General features: G+C 39.7%; 1 protein-coding gene across 8 annotated transcripts in view; it reads right to left on the minus strand.

Moving 5' to 3' along the window:
* DST (dystonin) overlaps window positions 1-21,858 on the minus strand; it is a 294,261-nt gene that overhangs the window by 63,095 nt on the left and 209,308 nt on the right. For all 8 annotated transcript variants that reach the window (XM_036379370.2, XM_036379365.2, XM_036379364.2 and 5 more), the window contains 8 exons: window positions 20,204-20,266; window positions 19,145-19,380; window positions 17,421-17,550; window positions 15,614-15,813; window positions 14,129-14,624; window positions 11,720-13,194; window positions 1,805-1,966; window positions 591-761 (listed from right to left, as the gene is read on the minus strand). In XM_036379370.2, the coding sequence (XP_036235263.1) occupies window positions 591-761; window positions 1,805-1,966; window positions 11,720-13,194; window positions 14,129-14,624; window positions 15,614-15,813; window positions 17,421-17,550; window positions 19,145-19,380; window positions 20,204-20,266 (2,933 nt within the window). The remainder of the gene's footprint in view (window positions 1-590; window positions 762-1,804; window positions 1,967-11,719; window positions 13,195-14,128; window positions 14,625-15,613; window positions 15,814-17,420; window positions 17,551-19,144; window positions 19,381-20,203; window positions 20,267-21,858) is intronic.

Raw genomic sequence — 21,858 nt, forward strand, 5'->3', positions numbered from 1 at the left:
TATATTAAATCCCTGGGTGGCAGTGGGCCACACTACATGAATTGTATGTTTTATCAGCTACATTATCAAACTTTTTTCTATAACCACTATTAACATATGACAAAGTTGATGACCCTGATAGAGTTGCTACATTAGCACAGGCCACTTCCCAATGGGATTCCAACTAATTACCAACAGTGATCACATGAAGATCAAGAGCCAAGGATTTAAGTCCGTAATCTGCAATCTTATCTTATCTTATCTCTAGTAGTAGAGTAAAAATTTACTAGGCTTTATTTCCTACCTTTCAAATGGCCAAATACTGGATTTTGTGCTTTCTCTCTTTCCAATGGATCTTTAACATCCTTTCTAGATCATGTTAATAAACCAGAGCTCAGACTGCACAGTATCACTCTGTCTTATATCCAAAAAGATGAGCACTCCTCTCAAGCCTTGACAAAGTCTTGAGTTTTGAACAGATGGCTCCTTTAAACACCTCAGCACACCCCAGTGTAATATAATACACTTGAATAGATATTATGCTTTGCCAAAGACTGGGAATTTATTCTCATTGGTCCAGTGGAAGGAGATTCTGAAACCATTTCACTTACCTTCTGTTCTTGTATTTGGGCCTTGACAACTTTGAATTCAGCAGATGGTGGTTTCTGATTAGCCACAAGATCTTCTGTATCAATGAGCCAGCTAAGCAGAGATTCAAGGGCATCCTGAAATCTCCCACAGTGGAGGAGGGCTTCCTGCAATTGTGCAGCACGCTGGGCAACCTGAAAAACATCAGAGGATCTCACCTATTCTTTTTATTTCTGTGAAATAATTAGTCAAAATATGTAGAACAGCTGTCAATATCACTAATAAATACTATTGTTTTTATAACTATTCATAACAGCACTATGTCACAATTCAGCATGAATCAAATTCATGAATTGGGGCTGGAGACATCCAACAAAAAGAATAGACTGACTCCCAGTAAATCAGCCTGCTCTAGTCATTCCTTACAAGTTACTCCAGCTTTATGTAGCTACAGTATTATGAAATATACTGATGGGATGTTTGCATTTCAGATGGTCTTTACTTTCCTTATAGAAAGAATGAGCCAGGATTTCAAAGTAACAGCTCTTAATAAGGCCCAATAATGCCATCAATGAAAAATAAAAATAGGAAAGGAGAAGGCAAATATGTGAACCACAGGTGTATCTGGTTCTGCTGCATCACTCTTTCAGGAATAGAGCAGAAGATGAGCACCATTTTTACTCCCCACCCTTTCCATTTCCAACAGCAGCTACGGCTGAAGGAAGACTTCTGAAAAGTACAGAAAAACATCTACAGCCAGTTTTTCAAAGCAGTGCTACTTTCTGATGTCTCAAGCAATACGATCCTTAATGTGCTGTAAAGGAAACATTCCACCAGTCACACAAAGCTGGGCTGTATCATTGCTCTGTGCAGGTACAACAAGGTACACAGAGCAAATACAACAAGCTAAAAAAACATGCAAAAAATGACTGAAAGTGGGACTGGATCTCCAGGGATCTCTTCCAACCCCAATTTCATGATTCTGTGAGTCTTTCCTGAATAAAAATCTAGAACAGACCTAGAGAAAGTTTGGCAAAACCTTATAAATGACAGCAACACCTCTGGCTTTTAGCAATATAAATCTTATCCTTAGAATTACAAACAAAGTGATTGTGTAAAGCAAATACAACTCATATTCTTAGTGAATGTTTAATTTCCTGTATTTTGAAAGACATCAGCAAGCAAATAATCAAAAGGCAGAACACAACAAAACCAGGACAGTATACAAGATAATAACCTTCTTATTAAGAGTCTTCCATCGGGTGTTGACATCTTCAAGGTCGTGTTCAAGGTTTTCTGTGCTGGTACTTTTAGCAGCACTCTGAATAAGGCCCTGACCCAACCAATTTACTTCCTGTTGTTTTACTTGTAAGGGTTCAACTTCTTCTTTCTGGAATACCTGCAGTTGAAACCCAAGACAGACATGAAACATGGTAACTTCAGTCATAAAATGTGTATGATGTTTACATGACAGTATGCAACAAAAACGTTACTTAAAACTGGTGTCTAGGAGAAAGGAAGCCATTCCTTGTCAGGACCTTCCTAAGAAACCATTAATAAATCTAAACAGAATAGACTCAATCTAAACAGAGTAAATTCAATGCATCATAGAAGGGGAAATGGCATACATTTCCATGAGTAGTTCTAGATAGGAAGGAAAAGAAGTTTTAGATAGGAAGGAGAAAAACAGAGGTGGTGAAACTTTAGGGCGTTGAAAAAAGAAAACTTCTGATAGAGGGGAAAAAAAAAAGACTGGACAAATTTATCTGTTTAATTATCTATCTATAAAATCTAACAAAAAATGGCACAGACCAAGAGAGACAAGTGGGCATTTTTCCAAAATAGAACTAAACCCAAAGTTTTAAGTCAAAGAAACAGTGAAGGAAGAGATATATTAAGATCTGTTAAGGAAATTATAATGGTAACAAGTGAGGAGGAGGCACTACGAATGCTGTTGAAACAATATGCCGGCAGACACCCAGGAAAATGGGCTTTCATTCAAAGGATACTCTTGCTAATTGCCAAGGCTTTGACCGTGCCCAAAAACAGTTTGAACAGTTTTGTGTTTGCTTTATTTTACTCCTTCAGGTATTTAGGCTTTTTCAGAGCCAGATTATTACCATTAGCAACAGCAATGTAAATCTCCATTTGTATTCAGCAGCATTAAGCTGCACTGACACAAGTGTCAATGAGATCAGAAAATGGCCTGAAGCCCCTGAATTAATTACACAGGCCAGTGAAAAATAACCAATGAATAAACAATGCTAAAGAATGCTCAACTTTTGACCCTAAATCCTTCAATTTCTATAGCAGCATTCAGTAACAGTTTTGGTGTACACTTAGTGCATTCAAAGCAACCTTTCTCAGCATCCTGAAAAAGCAGAGATCACTCTGAATGTACCAGCAACTCTCCTCTTTTGCAACAAACACACTGTGGCAAGTGATTGCTTTTAAAGCTGCAGACCTCAGGTGGCTGAGCACACTTCCACCAGCTTGACAAGTTAATCTAGAGCTACTGCAAGTACACTAAACATGAGGGGTAAAATAAATTAAGCATCCCTAAGAGATTTGTCCTACAGACAAAAAAAAAAAGCTAAAAACTCTACGACTGTGGTTACATGAAAACTGAGAGCGTGCAATGAGTTGGCTGTTTCTAAAAGAAGGAAAATGCATGTGTTTTTCTTGACTGTAGGGTAAGGAGGAGGCAGAATAATATTTCAACACAGAATCAATAACAAATTCTTCTTTTATGTGCTATACAGTCCCATCGTTTGAGAACAACGGCCTACCACAGAGAGGACTGATCTACATAATCTGCCTTTTAAAAATGCACACATTCTTTGTGGAGAGAAGCTTAAAATAAATTACAATTATTGCTGAGGCTAAAGTTTACCAGAACAACTTAGCAACAAAGCTTGAAGTATCTCAGATTTCAACCAGAGTGGGAAGAAAAAAATTACAGACCCGGCAAACACCCTTTCCTTATTACAAAGCTTCCCTTACTCCCTTACCTCACCCAGCACTCACAAAGCACTGCAAGATCCTGCGCTTGTAAAATACTACTGTAACGTCAGATCTGCTTTCTGGCACGCAAATGCAAAAGGCATCTTTCAGAAGAGGCGGTGAGCCTTTAATCTGCCTGCTTTGGAAACCACAACCATCTGATACTGTTGCTTATACCTCGATGAGTAAGGCTGCTCAGAACACATGGCCGTGGCTGCCCTGGAATGGCACAGCCCGCGACCGCACTCGGGGCAGGCACCGAGCACCAGGACAGAGCACGGAGGAGCCATTCCAGGTCGGGAGCAACAGGCACCAGCTGGGCAGTAACAACCCTGCTCCAAACAGCTGGAGTGACAACCACCCCCTCAGACTTTGCCCCCAGTTCATTTCCCACACTGACTATTTCACCCATTTTGGACGCCCCATATGCAAATGGCACTGATCACTGCATCTGCCTAATTAATAATTTTTTTTAAAGTTACGATTTTGCAATGATGGCAAGACTTAGAAGTTTTAAACAAACATCTTTATGGTTACACTACAACTATTTCATAAACCTATGGATTTTTTTTCTAGTCACCTTGTTGGACAAGAGGCCATTGCAGACTGTATCCAAGGTGTCTTGGATGCCAGTAGTCCAGATATTGCCTTTATTTCTCTCTGAGAAAACTTTTGAGCAGTTTACAGTGCTATCTAATTCAAGCTGTTGAACAGAAAATGCCATTTCATTTGAGCCTGTACATACTACACTGCATTCCTCGGTATCAGATAAAATTTCATATTTTGCGAAATCCAAGTCACTGGTATTTACAGCAGCATTAGTGTAATAAACATCTACATGAAGAGATATATCATCCACATAATCCTCCTCTACTGTTGTGACTTGCATTTTAGTTTTTTCATGAACTTCATATGCATTTTCCACTTCATTTTTGTCAGGGGTAATACTTCTTCCATCACCTTGAAGAGGATCTTCATGTGACAGAATTTGCTCTTTGAAACCTTGTAAGTGGGAGCATTTCCCCTCCATCTCTTCCTCATCACTCTCACATGTCTGGGCATTGTTTTGTTTTACTTTTCCAGAGGGTAAAATGTCATGCAAAGCCAGTCTGCAGTTTTCTTTGACAGGGAGACTCATGCTTGCAAGGAGTGGGGTTTGCTGCTCTCTGCAAATTGCTGGGGTATATGGTCTGAACTGACCTACTACATGGATATCTTCTGCAGAAGACACACTTCGTATTTGAGTTTGCTCCCCTGCTAAAGGTGTATCTTGTTTATCTTCCCTTTCTGTTGGAGGGCTGCATAAACCAGAATCATCCTCTTCCGAGGTAAGAGAATTCGTACCCCATTTGCATTTGCCTAGTCTAGCTGCCTCTGACGGATCAGCAGTTTCATTAAAGGAGCTTTCACTTCTATTAGTGTAATCGGGAAAGCTGGGTGGAACAAGCATTCTCCACGATCGTCTGTGCTCCTTCTTTTCAGTGTGAGACTTCACCTTGGGCAACCCAGCTGTCCGAATTATATCGCTGTTCAGCTTAAGAGCATCAAAGATCATTTTCTCATCTAACTTGTTAGCTTCACGGCTTCGGAGCTCAAAAACACTGGAAGAAGTAAGGGCACCATTGGAGCACAAAGTACTGATGTCCAGTGTTCTGTGACTGTAGGGTAAGGTCCGGTCTGTGAAATGCCTCGAGGAGAGGCTGCCCTTGGAGCCTGAATCGATCTGTTCATTCAGCCGCACAGTGTCATAGATAGACCTCTGGGGAACGTAGCAGTCTTCAATATTTAGATCCTCATCTTCCTCCCCTTTGCCAACACATGGAGGATTCTGACGTAGGCAGTCTGGCCTGCTAAGTGGCTTCCCCATGTTGAAAGTATTCACACAAGTATACCTCCGTTTTCACAGATTCAGGGCAAACATTTAAAAAACACTAGCAATCTGAAGAAATAGTAAACTTGCCCTTAGCATAAGATGCATAGATATGAAAATAATACATCATAAGATAGGAAGTGGCTGAGGTCATTCATAATCAGTGCATCCGTTTAAATTCGACTTTACCTGGATATGAGGTTTTCCACCCCCCAAAATATAAAGTGCTTCAGTAAGAAAGTAACAGAAATGTCCCAATGTCACAGAAAAACAAAGTATAGCAGAAACCAGCAGTAGCCCAATATGTCAAATACTCAGTGGAAGGCTTCATTTACTTTTCCAGGTCAGAATCTGTATCTGAAATCTCCCAAATAAGCCTTCAAATGAACAAGTGTTACAGAAGGCAGTACATTATCTTCTGTACATGACTGCTTAACTGTAATCCATTTAGCTGGCTTGCAGGGTCCCATCTTCTTTATAAATAAAGCATGGCAGCTTAAAAAGACAGAATCCACAGTGACTTGTATGGTCCTGACCAAGGCACGGAGAAAATCCTGGGGGGTGGGGGGAAATAAGTTAAATCCAGAACAGTAAGAATAATAAAACAGCCCTTTACTTTTTTGGCAGTAGCTATAAATAACCTTGATCTGAAAGGCAGCTTATCCTCCTCTCGTAACGGGCTCGTTCGCGGTGCCTCCACAAGTCCCACAGGAAAACATCACTTTCTAGCAGCCCAGCCAACGCGTCCTTTGAGCAGCCCGTCGGAAGACGAATGTTTCAGCTCGATTCTCCCGATGCCATCCCGGAGCGCTCTTTAAGGCAGCTGCAGAGCCGAGCAAGCGTGGCGCGTTCCCCGAAGGCACGGCAGGTTTACATTCGGCAGGTCCCGACTACAGGCTGCAGCTAGCGGGCTGCCCTCGCCTCCTCCTCATTTCTGAGACGCAGCTGCTGAGGAGCCGAGGGAGGGAGGGAGGCAGGGAGGGAGGGAAAGCCCCGCCGAGCAGAGCAGCGCCGGCGCGTCCCGCCCGCCCCGCGCCCCGGCTCGGCTCGCTGCAGCCGCCAGGAACGCCCCGCTCCGCTCCCAGCAAACATCGGCCCCCGGCCCGCCCGCGCCCCGAGCGCCGCTCCGGGGCTGCCCTCCCTCCGGCCCTGCCCGCCGCCTCCTCCTTATCGGCCCAGCCGCCCGCGCCTCTCGCTCGGTGCCGTGCCGGGGGCCGGCAGGGCAGGCGGCGGGGAGGCTCCGTGCCCGCCCGGCGGTGACATCACTGCCCCGCTCCGGAGCGCCGCGGGAGCGGCCGGCACCGCTCCGGCCGGCTGCCTGCCCGGGAGAAACTCCGGGAAGGGCAGGAAGCGGCGCTTTCACCGCGCCCGCCATCGCCCCGTCTCATGGAGCAGTCATTTCAATGGAGGCTTCCTTTCCAAAGCTACACCGAAACTTTACCGCTGTTTTACTTAAAAAAAAAAAAAAAAAAAAATCCCCCAAGCTCGCCTAGTGTTTAGATTAGGTGTTGGAATAGTCACACATTGCTCCACCTGACATGCAAAGTTCAGTCCAGCTTTGACTATTTGCAGTCTGGTCACTGGCCCTGAGGCAGGAGTGTAGGGTGGTGTTGGCTGACAGGGCAGCCGCTCCTGAAGAATTCAGTTCCCACTGAAAGAAACATTAAAATATTGGGGAAAAAAACCTAACTATATCTGAAAGATCTTCCCCCCCCCCCCCCCCTCTTTTTCAGAGGGATTTATTGGAGCCCTAAACCAGCCTATCAGGACAAAGATTCCAGATTTGGAAATTGACATCTTTTAAATACAGTTCGACACTTGGCACCTACACTTCTAGCTCATAATCACGGAGGGCAAGGGTTGGGAGACTCACAGGTAATTTGCCAACACCACAGCAGGAGTTGCCATGACCGAGCAGCTCCACTCCAGTAGGAGCCAAACCCCAAGGACCTGAGCTGCTGGTGTGACAGCAGCCATCAGTTTTAGGGACAATTCAGATCTCAGTTTAAGGACAGCATAAGGCACTTAGTGCTGAAACTTAACACAGTGCATCCACTACAATCAGCTTGAGCATTCTACATTAAGCAGCAAGCAGGATACACTGTATGCAAGAAATACAAACATACCACACTTCATGTTTATTGATTTACTTAATAAACAGTCAGCTACATATCAAAACACTAAGGTCATGCAAAACAAATTCTCTCTTCCTCCTCTCTGGTGAGCAGCCATATAACATTTGGATTATGCCAAACAGATAATCACCTCTGGATTCTCTAGCAGAGAATATACTCTAATGGTAAAGACGTGAAAAGAATTTTAGATACTTTTGATGAAAGGTCCTATCATCCATGGTTACTTTTCAAACAAAACAACCAAAACCAGATAGATCCCTGCTGAATTGAGAAAGTGCTGCATGATTTTTTAGGGGAAGTGCATATCTGAAATTGGTCTGTATTTGTTCAACAGCAAAATTATTTTAACAGTTTAAAAATAGTTTACCATTTTTCACTGTTTCTGCTGAAGACTTTTGTATGACAGGTAAGTCACTTTCAAAACGCAATTCTTAAAAAATTTTAATACTTGCTTATATTACCTTTGCTTTTCAATACAGACTGTAAGTGTAGTAAATCCCATGGAAGGTTTTAGTATCTTATTCTAGGGGTTGTAAACAGCGCATGGGATGTGCAACACTTAGCTCAAAGAGAAACTTAAAGAGAAACTTCTGATTATGCCTTCAACATTATTTGCTTCAAAGCAATAGTCAGAGGACTGACACCCTCTACATAACTAACAGGACATGTAGATGTGGCATTTAGGGACATGGCTAACAGTGGACTTGGCAGTGCTGAGTTAACATTGGACTCAATGTTCTTAGAGGACTTTTCCAACCTAAACAATTCTGTGGTTCTATAACATAAGCCAATTAAAATCTTGGTTCACGCTTATTGGCAGGAATACCCAGGCTACCTAAAAATTCCCATAAAGTCCAATTAGAAGGCAACCTCTAATGACTATATCTACTTTAAGTCCGAAAATAAAAGCAAAAATCAAATGACCACATACTCATGAAAACTGTAACAGTGACATGTTGGTTTTACTAGAAGAATGACATAAAATAATTCAACTTTGAGTTCTTTCTGTATTTCAGAGAGAAACTAGCTGCAAATGCTTCTTCAACTGCAAACATTCTAGCACTGTGCAGCTACTCAAACCCAGAGTGTTTGGCTCAGTCCATTTGCACAATTCTTTTTTGTTTTGCTTTTGAAGAATAGTGGCAGACTCAGCGTACCTTAACAAACCTAATTTACTGAAATTTCCTTTCAGGACTAATCTACACATTGCATACAGACTTTGGGGTAGAAAGTGTCTTACAAAGCCAAGTTAATTAGTACTTTTCTGTGTGTGTGTTTTATATTAATTGAGATAAATTCTTCATTTGATTATACTCTTCCTGAAGTGAAGTAAGAATCATGGTTCTCCTTTGAAATTAACTGCTCTGAAATTTTCATTTACAGAAAGTAAATTTTATAACTGCACTGTAAATAAATATAGTTTAACACTGATGGCAACTACTTACAATTTAACACTGACGGCACCTACTTTCAATTTAATACTCTATACTGACTGGAATAAGCACATTACAAAGAAGAAATGTAAATAAAACAAGTATGCATATGCATTTTAAATATATATATAAAAAATACAACTCAAAGCCAGTTTATCTTTTAAAAAACACTATGTGTTTTAATGTCATGCCAAGAAAATGCACGCAGCTCTAACTCTTTGTACATAAAAATTGGTTAAACCACAAAAACCACCTCTGGCCTATTATATAAGATCCTTCCCTGAAGAGTGAAGATTTCATGTTAATAGATCTATAAGAAAGAACAACTCTTTTGCTTTACTCTTTAGGAACTGGAGTTGGCTGTAGCTGACCACAGAAGCTAAAGACATAAGGAGCCAGACAGTGGTTTTGTGGCCACAGCCACACTTTCAGGTTGTGTGTTTGCGTACGTGCACAAACACGAGAGCAAACACAAACACATCGTGAGTGGAGCAGGATCTGTGGGATCCAGTCTCCCTTCAGTTTGCTGCCTCAGGTAGAACTGCTCTCTGGAAGGGCAAAGAGTATAAACAGATAGATTACTTACTGCAATTTTGATATACTCCAGTAGCACTGACACCAAGTATTAGGAGAGTTGATCCCTATCCTCCTGCTATCAGTATCTCTTCACTAACTACACTCTCACTTACTAAAATTTCCCATTCTGGTCTCCCTATTTCCTTTCTTCAAAGGCTCATCACTCTGCTGTTTTATTTCTGCATTTGCTTCTCACTTATTTAAACAACCCCTTCACTTTTTCATCATTCTTCACCTCCTGTTTAATGGCATTGTGTTTTTAATCATAAGCAAAAGCATGGCCTAGAATAGTTGCTTCAAGCAAAACACATTTCTAAGCTTATAAATATCTCATATAAATACAATCCCAGAGTAGACTTCTGGATATAAACATGCTGCTATCACTGTTCTCCTTTATGTCTCGCCAGGGATTTTTTTTTGTCTCCTTACCACACAAGCCCTTGTATTATCAGAGATGCTGTCACCCCACTGGTCTGCACAGGTCTCTCACTTCCAAACTGCTCAATTGCTGTGTTGGGTCCAATGCCCTGATGAACTAAAACACTGGGACAACACACAGGGAACTGGATTTTCCTACCATCTGCTCATCAGCTTGTAACACTCCAGAAACATTTTTCTTTACAATAAAACACATATTTGTACATATACAATTCATTGTGTAAAATACGTATTAACAAAGACCTGAAGCTGCTCCTAATGTTTGAAAATGTAAGAAATGTGGTGAAATCAGAGATCCCAAACTGGCTACAACTGAAGTCCTGTACAGTCAATGTAAGCAAGAGCCTTCACAGCAGGAGCTGTTGCTATTTTCCAATACCCAAAGTGTTTTACTAACCATATACAAAGAAAAGCCATTTGTTTCTCTTTTAAGTTGAGATAGACTGTTAGGATAGACTGGCATACAATTTTAATCCTCCCAGTCTAATGGAATCTCCTCATAATGTAACTATTTGTTCAAGATTTTTGTCTCTATTTATGCATTCTCAAAGATCACCAAAACTCACAGTAACTTCCATTTGAAATTCCCAGATGAAAGTTTTCTGGTTTAATTTTCCTTTCCAATATAGCTTAAACAAGCAAAATGCACCCTCTGTTGGCCAGCCATGTAATGATTCTTTTCCAAGATCATCAAAGAGCATGGCTTATCAAATCCTGCAATGAAGGTCTGGCTTTATCATCAAGTGTCAACTAATGTACAAGACATACAAACATTTGAATCAATATTATATTGGAATGAAACCAAAGCTGTTCAGAATATTCAGTGCTACTATATAGCCACTAGGAGATTTATGATTTTTTTCAAACACTGCTTACATCTATAAATCATTCTGATGAGCACTGGAAATTCAGTTCTTGTAACCTAATCCAAGCAAATATCTGTACTTATTTCAGCAGCAAAGCTCAATTAACACTCACTATCACTGCAATGCATTTATTTGAGCTGGACATGGATTGCTAGCTGGCATATTAAAAAAGCTACACACAGAAGCTCTGGAGTGCATTTTGGATAAGGATGCTAGAGAAAAATCCCAAAATCATACAGGGGTTATTTTGCCTGGTTTTTTTTTTTTTATTAGGATGTTTCTAGGTAAGGGTGGAATTCAGTGAGGCAAAACTGGCCAGTGTATCAGAACAGAAAATGGCAAAAGGTAATATCTTAAACCTAAATATCCTGAAAGCTATATCCACATGAAAAAAACCTGAACTACTCAGATGAGCAAAGTGAATGTGGGCTGATATGTGAACACTGGAGTCTAAAATTCACACCACTGTGAAGTTGAAAGTTGGGTAATACATGGACATCAAATAGAGACAATATGCAGTTTCTCAAAAACAGAAAGGCAGATGGATTACAGAAGATAACAAGATAGTGAAGGGAGATGAAGAGGGAATTGGGGGCAGGAACTGGGAGCTGAGATGTAAAATCCCAATGTCTGCCAAGCTGTAGCAAAGGAAAGCTTCTCTGGAGCATAAGATCCCCATTTAAAACAGATAAAATGCATACAGGCAGAACAGACTGCTGTGAAACAAGACTCTTCTGAGGTCTGCACTTAACCAGGCTCTTTCACTATAATGTTTAATAAAATGGTATTGTGGTAAAACACTTTATAATAGTAAGAAAGCAATCTTCCTACCTTGAATGTATTCAGCTGCTGATTAATAGCTTCTGTTTCCATTCCAACAGGACCTTGTGACTCTTCATGTTCTTCAGCTCTCCCAAGCAGAGTGGAAAATTCTTTTAGCTTAGTGTAAAACTCCTCAACACGGCAAATAGTAGCCTCCACTTGATCTTCCCTGGCTTTTGCTCTGTCTTTTAGCTTGTTGCACTGTTTATTTAGAGCTTCCAAGTCTCTCTTTATACCAACAAGATCAGGAGAAGCTTCAGCTTCTGTGGCCAGCATAATTTTACAGTTTTTATTAGCATTTTCATTATTCATTATAAGATCCTCCAACTTTTTCATGAAACATTTTATGTCCTCTCTCTGTGACTGCAGTACCTTGAGATCCCTCCCCACTGGAGCCATGCTATCAAGTTCATCATCAAACTCTGCAAACTGAGAGAACATCTCTCGGATGCTGTTTTGGAAGTGGCCAATTCCCTGCAGTTTGGTCTCTAGGAATGAGCACCTATCCTCAACTTGCTGCTTCACTGCAGTGTATTCTTGCTCCAAAGATTCAGCTTGGAGTAAGAGGTCAGAAACACCTGCTGAATCAGAAGCTTCTACCACCAGGTCTTGGGCAAGCTTTTTTGCTAAATCAACGTGAGGCTTTAAAGCTTGCAAGGCTTTCTGCTGGGCCTGCATCATTGTCAGGTGTTTGTTACTGAATGACTGAGGTCCAAGTGAGTCATGAGCTTCCAGATGCTCTTTGGCACTTTTAAGCTGTCTTTGAGTTTCCCTGGATGAGTCCTGAAACTCTTTCAGTCTTTGTGCCATATTTTCCAAGCACTCTCTCTTCTTATGTAACTGTTCTGTAACCACTTTCACATTCTGATTCAGCACCTTAGTTTCTTCTTGAATAATTTCTTTATCTGTTTGACTTGCATTGAGCAAATTTTCAGCAGAATTATTTATTAGTTCCACCATCCCATGGTGTTTATCCAAGTCCTTCTGCCATGCCCTCACCTGAACAATAGAATCCTCTATTTCAACAGGGTTTATGCCAACTTTCAATTCACACAGGTTGCTTTGGCACTTCTCTATCCATGGCTGCAGATTTTCTACATGCTGCTTATATTTGAGGGCTTTCTCCAGACAATCTGCTAATTTATCTTCCCTTTCTTTAACCTTTTTTTTCATTTCATCCCAGTTATTCTTGAGTGTGGCAATTTGGGATTGTAACTCTGCTTTGTCATCTCCTTGAGTCTTCTGTAAGATACTTTCTCCTTCTGCAACAATTCTTTCATAGGAACTAATCTGATCAGTCATTGTCTTCTTAAAATCTTTCTGTTCTTCAATGAGTGATTGCAAGGCCTCAAGTTTGGCTGAAACAGGACGAGCCTGGTTCAGCTCTTCTTTCTTTTTGCTTAGCCAGGCCTCAAAGTCTTTGGACATCTGCTGGAACTGATGAGAAGTGGTATATGCTGACTGAAGCTGCTGAACATGGTTATCTACAAAGGAGAAGGCAGCACAGAGGTTCATTAGCAGAACCTGCTAGTATTCAGTGAAAAAAAAAAAAAAACTACTATTGATTGTATTATGCATGATCATTAACTTTAAGAAAGCCAGTCCTTAGTATGTGGAGTTTCACTGGCAGACAACCAAGTTTCTTACAAGGGGCAGTCTCATTCCTGTAATACAGAAGGCAATAGGACATGAATCAAATGAGGTGAGCTTATCCAGTCTGTGTCTACATTTGAGCAGATTTTGGTGGTAAAAAACACACAATTGTGATCCATGGTACTAGGCAGTGTAAGCACAGGGAATATGAAGTGGTATAACCCAGTAGTGTCTAACTCATGGCCTACAGGCAATACATCCTCCTAGAGAGATTCTTTGAAGTTTCTCATAACCAGAGGAAATTAAAAATCCAAAACTGAGGCTGCCAGGGAGAACAAAGTATGATATCACTTGCAATGTATTACTTGCTCAGTTCTATTGTTCACAAGGTAAGGAAAGGCTGCAGACTACCAGCCCCTTTCTGTCACTGGCAGTTTTATACAATTACCACTGTGTTTCCCTAAGCCATTAACTGGTGTTTGCCTAAAAATTATTACTTTGCTTTATACTCTGCCCCTATGAAGCTGGTAGCTCAATGAACAGCATCCTCTCTTGGCATTCTAATTCAGTGAAGATGCACCTGAAGGAAGACATGACAAAAGCAGCCTTGTTATTTTACTCCAAGTTATCTCCTAGACCATTCACTAGAGATCTCCAGTATTGTTTTTACCTTTTCAAGGCATGGGGATTCTTCTAAATTCTAATGTAGAACTGCTTGGGGGTTGGACTGGATAGAGAGCTGCCACCAGGCTCAGCTCACCTCTATTAGAAGCTTTTACCTTACTTTATGCCTTAGTTATTGTTTTTCTTTAAATAAATACTAACCTGATTTTTGCTCGATGTCCTTAAATGATTTTAAGATGCCATCTAACTGTCTTGTAAGTTCTGCTTTCAAATACTCTTCCCCAACCAGTGTTGACAGCTCTTCACAAAGAGCTTGTGCTACATTTATATTCTTCATTTCCTGTTCTATTTCCTCCTTCATTTCTTTAGCAATTTTCAGCTGTTGTTTCACAGCATCAGGCTGTGTACTCACAGCCAGGCTGCTGCTGAGTTTATTATCCAAGGCACTTAGCTTATCAGAGAGACTTCTGAGTAAACTTTGATACTCTGTGCTTTTCACAATGGCTTGGTCAATTCGGTCACATCTCTTCTTCAGCTGGCTGGTTAGACTGTCCCACTTCTGTGCCACAGCTGCCAGTTGCTCTTTTACAATTTCATGTGAGGGTGGATGTTCACCAGGTCTCTCCAGAATCCCCTGCCCAGCCATAGTTAACTGCTCATATTGTGGCTTCCTGGTGTCAAACTCTTTGAGCAGAATCTAGGGGAAAAAAAAAAGAGAATTTTAAAAAGGATTTACTTCATGTGAAAAAAGTAGTTCTGACAAAAAATCATGTAGAATTTGTTGTAGCTAACTCTATTATTGAGTGTATTCAAGTTTAAAAGCCAGTGAAATAAATGTGCCTTCTACATAAACTGTGTTGTTTCCAAGTATCTACATCAAAGAAACAGAAAAAAATGAGGTGAATTTACACAACATCTAATAGAAATTCAACCAGGAGATACAAGTAAACAATGAATTCTATTAATAGTACAGTAATTAAGAAACCACACCAAGCAAAGTAAGGGCTGTTTAGTTTCAAGTAGCATCTTCTTTCCTAGACAGTTTTGATATTTGTCTTAAGAAAGAACTTCAAAGAAGGTGTATTCTGACATAATATTGCAATGTTTTATTATAGAACAGAGACTATTTGGCTAATTCACAAAATGACTGAATGCGTAGTGTAAGACCTTTTAAGTTTATATCACTGGTTCTCAGTTGTTTTGGATTTTTTTGACAGTAAGTCACAGTGCTTGCAAAAGAAGGGACAAATCTAATGGTTTTACTTTACAGAACATTCCAAACCCTTTCTAAGTCAATTAGGTTGAACTTTTAAGGACTGTGAAGTGATACATGATAGTCTTGTGCCATCTGTCTAGACTTTTGAAGCACTTATAAACCAATATTGAGTCATAGTATTTCACATAGTATTAGATCATAGTTCATGTTTCAAATACTTCATTTTAAACAATACTGACATTGATCAATGTCTCCTCAACATTTTTTTTACCTTTTCTGATCTCTTTTCACTCTTATGATAATTTTTCTTGTAATTACTGTAGTAAAGTATGATGTAAGCTGATACCTAAAGATAAAAAAATCTAATGGCTTATACTAACCATGTTCTGCTCTAGATGCAAAACAGTACTTTGCTAATAGCAAAAAGGCAGAAGAAACTTAAATCAATAGTGTGTGTTGGCACTACTCACCTGAACCTGTTGCTTTTGTGTATTCAGCATATTAGGATCAATTGATAATGGTCCCAGCACACTGACCATTAGCTCCTTTTCTACAAGCCAGTGCTTTAGCTGAGCTTCTGCTGTCTGGAACTGGATCAGGTAATTTGAAGACTCCTCCAGTTTTTGTTGTCTCTCAGATGTAACTTGATTGAGCTCTTTCCATTTGGAATCTAACAAAGGTAATGTTAACACATTGCATGCATGTTCTAGCAGATGGATTGTGAGACAGCAGACTATATATGAAACATAAACAGAGCTCTCTCATAAGGCTTCATGCTGATTAACTCCAGATGCCTTATTGCAGTGACTCTGCAAATAACATCTTATAAATCAGACCCACATACACTTGGAAGACAGTCAGCCACGTGTGGAATTTTTAGAGCAATGAATATTCACATGTAATAAAATTACACTAGAATATTACTAAATGAAATACCCCCAAATTTAGGCTTTGGTCTCAAATGATATAGAAGGCAAAGAATTCTACTCAGTTATAACTCAGGTTCCTGATTTAGATAGACAAATATCCCTGCTTAGTCAATAATAAAGCCTCATAAGTTTTCAAGGATGATCAGAAGCAGAAAATTAGGCTTCAGCTCTGAACAGCCCTCTGAAAAAGCCTAACTCTAATGTCTGTATCATTCATCTAAAACCATTCATCTAAAACATCTAAACCAGGTACCTAATGCTGGACAATGAGACTACTTCTGCATAAAGGTATTTCAAAATCACTGTGTGAGCTTAGGTTCACACCTTGCCAATCCGTGGTCTTTTCCAGTATGGCAAGTGGCTTCCAGAGAAGCCTTTGAGTCTTACTCTTGTAACTTCCCCATTCTCCTCTCTGATACTGTCACTGCTTGCTCAGTCAGCTCTGGTATTTTGCCAAGTCTCCCTGTCCCTGATTTTCATCCCTGTTTTTTACAGTTCCATCTGCTGCTTCACAGTCCTCTGCTCATTCTGTATGAATCCCCTTTCAACACTACTAAGGGTCTGTTGGAGACCTTACCTGCCCCTTAAACTTTTCAGAATTCCACTCTGAAACAAGCAGGAAAGACTGGAAAATTCTCAGCTTCAAAATTACTGTTGGTGCAGCAATGTAAATGCCTATCACTATGAAACAAGATTGACATACCATGCTATTGACCTATAATTGATTTAAAATATGACTAACATAAAACCAATTTTTAAAAGCTCATGACAATTAAGTGCTGTAATATCTGAAAATCTATTGACTAAGCATGGTGATTTTCTTTATTTTCACTGGCTTCTTAAAAGCAACATTTATACAGGTTTTTAGCAACACTTCTTTTTTTAGCAACATTTACACTGTTTTAGAAAACAGCAAAAAACCACCAAACCCACAAAACGCCAAAAACCACTAGTTCATGGGGAAAATACATGCAGAAGAGCACTACCAAGAACTCAAACCATTTTCTACATGAAATTAGAATCACCTTATATTTTGTAAAAAGAACAAAATATATATGTTGTTTGTTACTGGCCAGTCAAGTTTTAGCTGCACAACGTTTGAAAAAGGTAAAGCCTCTCAAACAGGGAGTCAAGCTATAGCCTGTGCACTAATACAAATTCAAAGCCCATGGACATCACTGGAATTACTTCAGATCTACATGCATGCAAATGGAGTTATTTCCACAGAATTTAAGAGGTAAGAGGAAACAAGGTATTAAAAATACTTGTTATTTGTAATAAATTAAAAAACCTCATAATAAAACAACTTCCAAATCAGTCTGAGCTAAAATACAGCTTATTGAAATACCTATTTTATCCAATGTTTGTCTCCACTTAGGTGCCTCAGGAGAGTTAGGGTTCTTCTCCAACAGCTCTGTAACTTTGTCCTTCAGTTCCTGCACTTTATTTGCACTTTGCTTTAATTCAGTTTCAAAAAGCTGAAAATTTAGGTGATAAAATAAATAAATAAGAAACTAAAGAAGAATGGTAAAGTTTGCAGTCCATAATACTGAGATGCAAAGCTTGAAAATAAAAAAATAAATATCTAGCCTGCATATACTACTTTTCTGCTATGAATCTCAAAACACATTATAATGACATATGTTGCTAGTCAATTTTTTTGGAAGAGAGAACCCGACAGATATAAATTATATTAATAATTATTGCTTAATTTGAAGAAGTGACAGAACTAGAAGAATTCAGATAAATAAGATTCACTAGGTCCCATCATATTCACATATACTTGGAATCTATTTGTGTACAGAAGGCAAACTGACTGATACAATCTAGTTCACAGCAGAAATAACCCAGCTAGCTCTGACAGAGAGGGGCGTGGTGTGGCCTCATTTACCTCAGTAGAAGTCCTGCTATCACAGACAATTTAATGTAGAACTCCTAAACCCATAGTTTAAAGAGAATCAGAGTTTTAAGTGTAAACCTAACAGAAGAGAACCTGAGATCTCTAACTTGAGACACTCCAGTAAATCCTAATTAATGCTGTTCTTGCAGACAGAAGTGAATGTTTCTTATTAATTATCCAAAACCCACAAAAGTAAACACTGAACAAACTGTACTTGATGTAGAACTTCCAGTGAAAGGTCCAGTGCATCAGATGACTCTTCCCTGGGCACTCACTCAGTTTTCCAACTATTTGTGAATACTTTTCTATTACTACACTGCAGGTTAGATGATCATAATGGCTTTGCACATTCTCTGTTAAGAGAAAAGAGCTAGTTTTCTTTCACACTTAGTCTGAGCTTTATGATTGAATGTTATCCAACTCTGAGGAAGTTGGTAGCTGGTCAGGTTAATTTTTAAGGGTGACTCGCCAAATATAAAAGAAACTCAGTTAAATCTAATTCTGTCTTTGTATATATACAATCACAAGCAAGAAAAGAATTTTTCCTATCCACTACATTTCCCTTTCTAGATGAACCTTACATGTGTAAATATTGTCCTTCATTGCTAGGGAAGCATATGTCTCCAATGCTGAAAGAGGACAGAAGCTCACTGCTGAATCAGTGGTTTTCTCATATCAATTATAAAGGGGGAAGGAAGCTGTTGTGCAGCTATATAACTTAACAAGCATGACAGGGTTGCTGAAGAGAAACCTTGGAGGAGACATAAGCCACTGCAGCTGCAGAGACCGGGAGGTCGGTGGAGCATCAGTGAGCCAGCAGCTGCAGAAACAGCTTTTGGACACGTACAGCCCTTCAGATATTAAAAGTAATCTATTATAAACCTCTAAACCACTGAGATTAAAAAAGTTTATTGCACAATCAGCATAGCCTCACCTTTTCAAACTGTCCACCAAAATTATTATTTTCTGACCTGCAAAACTCATTCTCTCTGACACAGTGTTCCTTTACTCCACTGACACAGTTTGCCAGATTTGCTCTAAGCCTGACTAATATGCTTAGTAGGATCATTTAAATACTCTCTGAAACATTAAGCTAGACTGAGATATCAGTTATTTCATAGCATCTGCCTAATAACTACAAGAGAAAGTATTTGTTTGAAGGCACAAAGTACCTTATGTTGTTCAACTTGGGCTTTAACTGCTTCACTATCTGTTGGAGCAGCTTCCCAGTCTGATGCAGTTTTGTCCATTTTTTGCAACCAGTGCATCATTGAGGCTGATTCTTCCTGAATATTTTGCATTTTTGAAAGCATGCTTTCTAGTTCTGAAATCTTTTCATTCAACAAAACTCCCAAATCTTCATAGCTGTGATTTACATTAGACATGGCTTGTTGAACAGTTGTCAGTTCTGTAAAAAGAGGTGCACAAAGACTGTGTTAGAAGTTACAAGCCCTTGAAACAATACTGAAGGTAGTGAATCAGTACTGAACAGTAGCTAACAGTCCCCTAAGTCAGAAGTCACTGAATATGTTAGTTATTCCCAATCCACTCTAAATGTGGCAACACTACATCTGAATGAGCTAATATAAGTTCCTATTTGCAAAAACTTCTTATTTCACAAAAATCATTATTTCAATACATACAAGTGCACAGACATGTTTCAATCTTTCTACCCATTGCTTTTTTAGTATTTTAAATAACAATTCCATGACCAAAAGTTGAATATACTGGGCTACAGTTCAGCTACTATAAAGTCCTTATATAAAAATTCCTTTGTTTCTATAAAAGAGTCAGTCACAGTGATAGAAATGTATATAAAATGAGTGTCTTTGTGTGTATACACATTGTGAATACTGATGGATGTCAAAGTTTCAATCCTCATTGAAAGGTATTTCTCAAAAGTCATGTCTTATATTAAAATATCCATCCCTGTGTATATATAAAAGTATATCTTGATTCAGAAAACAAGGCCAGATTGGTTGGTCTTCAAAGACAATAGTAAGATAGGTATTGTTGTAATTACTTATAATATCATGCCCTAGTCAATGTAATTGTCTTATGTGATGGTGATGTGAAATTTCAGTGTAATAATGTTAAATGTGGAGGTATTTTTTAAATGCTGTACATAAATCTACAAGCAGATTTATGTACAGCATTTAAAAAAATACTTCCACATTTAACAGTAATTGGCAAGCAACAATTCTTTATCACATGCTGAAATTTTTACTGACCTTTATTTTTCAAGAAATCCTGAGTTCCTGGAGCTCCTCCTTCACCATTTAAAATTGTGCCACCTGTGGATCAAAAGAGATGAAGCCTCTTGCTTATCTGAGCCTTTCCCCACCATAACCCCAGCACTTCATTTCCTCTTCCAAACAGCATGACCCATAGCTGTCATTACGACCTGGAGAACAAAGCTCCAGCCAGCCAGGACCATAAGGGGTTATCACCTGGCAGAGCAGTGCACAGAGGGTGGGGTGTACATGCATGCCCTTACAGGGGTGCACATATGTATGGTGTATCAGCAGTCCTACTGCTCTCAGTTCTGTACTAAACCATTGAGCAGGGCCAAAGCTCTGTGCCCTAGCTGTGAGGCCTATTCACATCCAGATTGCTGACAGCACTTCCTTCCTCTCCCCCAAAGGACCCCGTTCCCCTCTGAGAACACAGTTTTACCCAGCTGGGACAGGTGTAGTCTGGGAGAGGATGAGCTGGCAAATGCTGTGACTGAGGACAGCACTAAACATTAAACAGCAGAGAGGCTCAGAGTGCTTATTGCAGACACCACAACCAAAGGCACTGCTTACTTAGGGCACCTTTACCCACCAGGGAAATGGCTGAGATACCATTCTTGGAGGTATTTAAAAACCATGTATATATGCTGCTTGGGGACATGGTTTAGTGATGTGCTGAGTTACTGTTTGGACCTCACGATCTTAAGGGTCTTTTCTAACTTAAAAAGATTCTGGTTTATGTGCATTGTAACTCTGCACAGAAAGCTCTCAAAAGCACCTGGATTAATCCCTTCCTATCTTGTCATAAGCAAGAGTGAAGCATGTGCTCCATGACAGGAATTGCAATGTGGCCCTCTTATACCTGAAATCCTTACTCTGAGGCAGCCCTGCTGATTAACCATAATATCAGAGCCTCTGAAACCAGAGCTAATGGGCTTTGTAAAATGGAGTCAGAGCAAAGAGCAGGGCCAAGAGATCACACTGCAGAGAGCTGCAGGGAGAATCATTTCCCGCTCTCCTGCACACATGTATTCCCAGAAGAGCAATTAGCAGAGGAACATTAATGGTTGCCTTGGAAAAGGCTGTGCACAGTACCAGCTGGACAGTGAGGACCACATTAGTGGCAGCTGCAGGATGGCAAGAGAAAACAAACCAGATAAGAAAAGTCACAGACTCCAGCCAGAGTCCTGTAGATCTTCACACTCTTTTAGCTGGACTCTGGTATTTATAACTGCAATAAAGTGATACACAGTGCAGCTCTTGTCAAGGAGGGCAAATGTTCTGGTCTGGAGGATTATAGCTGCTCTTATGTGATAGCTATTTAACTATTTTTTCTATCTGGATGCACATGACTAGAAAAGAGGCAGAGAAATGAGCCCAAATAGATCATAAAAGATTCCAAAATGTTCTTTGAAAGATTTTTATTTAAAGTTAAAAAAAATTAAAAAAAAAAAAAGAAAAACCAAACAAAACCAGAGGCAGCTATTACAAAGAGATATAAGAAAGAAAGTGTTCTTTCTACTTTTGCCCAATAGATATCCTCTGTCAGTCCCCAGCCTTCCAGTCATTTACAGATGACCAATGAAGGCCAACACACTTGAATTTATTTCCAGACCTAGTCAGTTCAAGAATTGACTGAAAATGTGCTTATT

This window comes from Molothrus ater, chromosome 3 (assembly GCF_012460135.2).
Source record: "Molothrus ater isolate BHLD 08-10-18 breed brown headed cowbird chromosome 3, BPBGC_Mater_1.1, whole genome shotgun sequence".
Classification (NCBI taxonomy): Eukaryota; Metazoa; Chordata; class Aves; order Passeriformes; family Icteridae; genus Molothrus; species Molothrus ater.